This window comes from Rhincodon typus, unplaced genomic scaffold (assembly GCF_021869965.1).
Source record: "Rhincodon typus isolate 14 unplaced genomic scaffold, sRhiTyp1.1 hic_rhity00000072, whole genome shotgun sequence".
NCBI classification, from domain to species: domain Eukaryota; kingdom Metazoa; phylum Chordata; class Chondrichthyes; order Orectolobiformes; family Rhincodontidae; genus Rhincodon; species Rhincodon typus.
This window is the reverse complement of record NW_025965710.1, coordinates 162,657-163,666: the sequence shown is the minus strand read 5'-3', so window position 1 is coordinate 163,666 and position 1,010 is coordinate 162,657. Positions and strand designations below refer to the sequence as shown.

General features: G+C 48.5%; 1 protein-coding gene across 1 annotated transcript in view; it reads left to right on the top strand.

The window, feature by feature from the left end:
• Nucleotides 1–206, top strand: part of LOC125488229 (amyloid beta precursor like protein 2-like) — a 4,627-nt gene extending 4,421 nt beyond the window's left edge. The window contains exon 4 of the mRNA XM_048621160.1: nucleotides 105–206. Within this exon, the coding sequence (XP_048477117.1) occupies nucleotides 105–206 (102 nt within the window). The remainder of the gene's footprint in view (nucleotides 1–104) is intronic.
• Nucleotides 207–1,010: the final 804 nt, after the last annotated feature.

Sequence of the window (1,010 nt, the reverse complement as noted above, 5' to 3'; positions counted from 1 at the left end):
CTCCCTCAGCACTGACCCTCCGACAGTGCGGCGCTCCCTCAGCACTGACCCTCCGACAGTGCCCACTCCCTCAGTGCTGACTGTGGGGTGATTGTGTGTTCCAGGTGATGAAGGAATGGGCTGCAGCTGATCGTCGGTTACTCTTGGTTCAGAAACCGGACAGAATCTCCCTGAACAAGGTTCGACCAAATCGTCAAAGAATCTGAAAGACAGAGTTTGTGTGAGCGAGATAGAGACTGAGTGTGTGTGTGTGTGAGCGAGACAGTGTGTGTGAGAGAGTGTGTGTGAGAGAGTGAGTGTGTGAGAGAGTGTGTGTGAGAGAGTGAGTGTGTGAGAGAGAGTGTGAGAGAATGTGTGTGTGAGAGAGTGTGCGAGTGTTTGAGAGAGAGTGTGAGAGAGTGTGTGTGAGAGAGAGAGTGTGAGAGAGTGTGTGTGAGAGAGAGTGTGCGTGTGTGTGAGAGAGAGTGTGAGAGAGTGTGTGTGAGAGAGAGAGTGTGAGAGTGTGTGTGTGAGAGAGAGTGTGCGTGCGTGTGAGAGAGAGTGTGAGAGTGTGTGTGTGAGAGAGTGTGCGAGTGTTTGAGAGAGAGTGTGAGAGAGTGTGTGTGAGAGAGAGAGTGTGAGAGAGTGTGTGTGTGAGAGAGAGTGTGAGAGAGTGTGTGTGTGAGAGTGTGCGCGCATGTGTGAGAGAGAGAGTGCATGCGTGAGAGACAGAGAGTGCGCGCATGTGAGAGCGCGCACGTGTGTGAGAGAGATCCTCAACTTTCTATTCCTCTGACTTCGTCATTTTTAAGATAAAAGCTCAAGTCTCTTCAGTCTTCTGCAACAAGATGTCATCGAACCTGAGCCGGATTTGCTCCAGCCTAACATTCCAGAAATATTTATCTCATAACAATTATTATAATTACACTGCATCCGTGCTTATTGTGGTGGATGTCAGATTGCTGAGGAAACTATTGTTGAATCTGGGATTCAACAAAATTAACACTATCAAGATGATAGTGGATAATTTA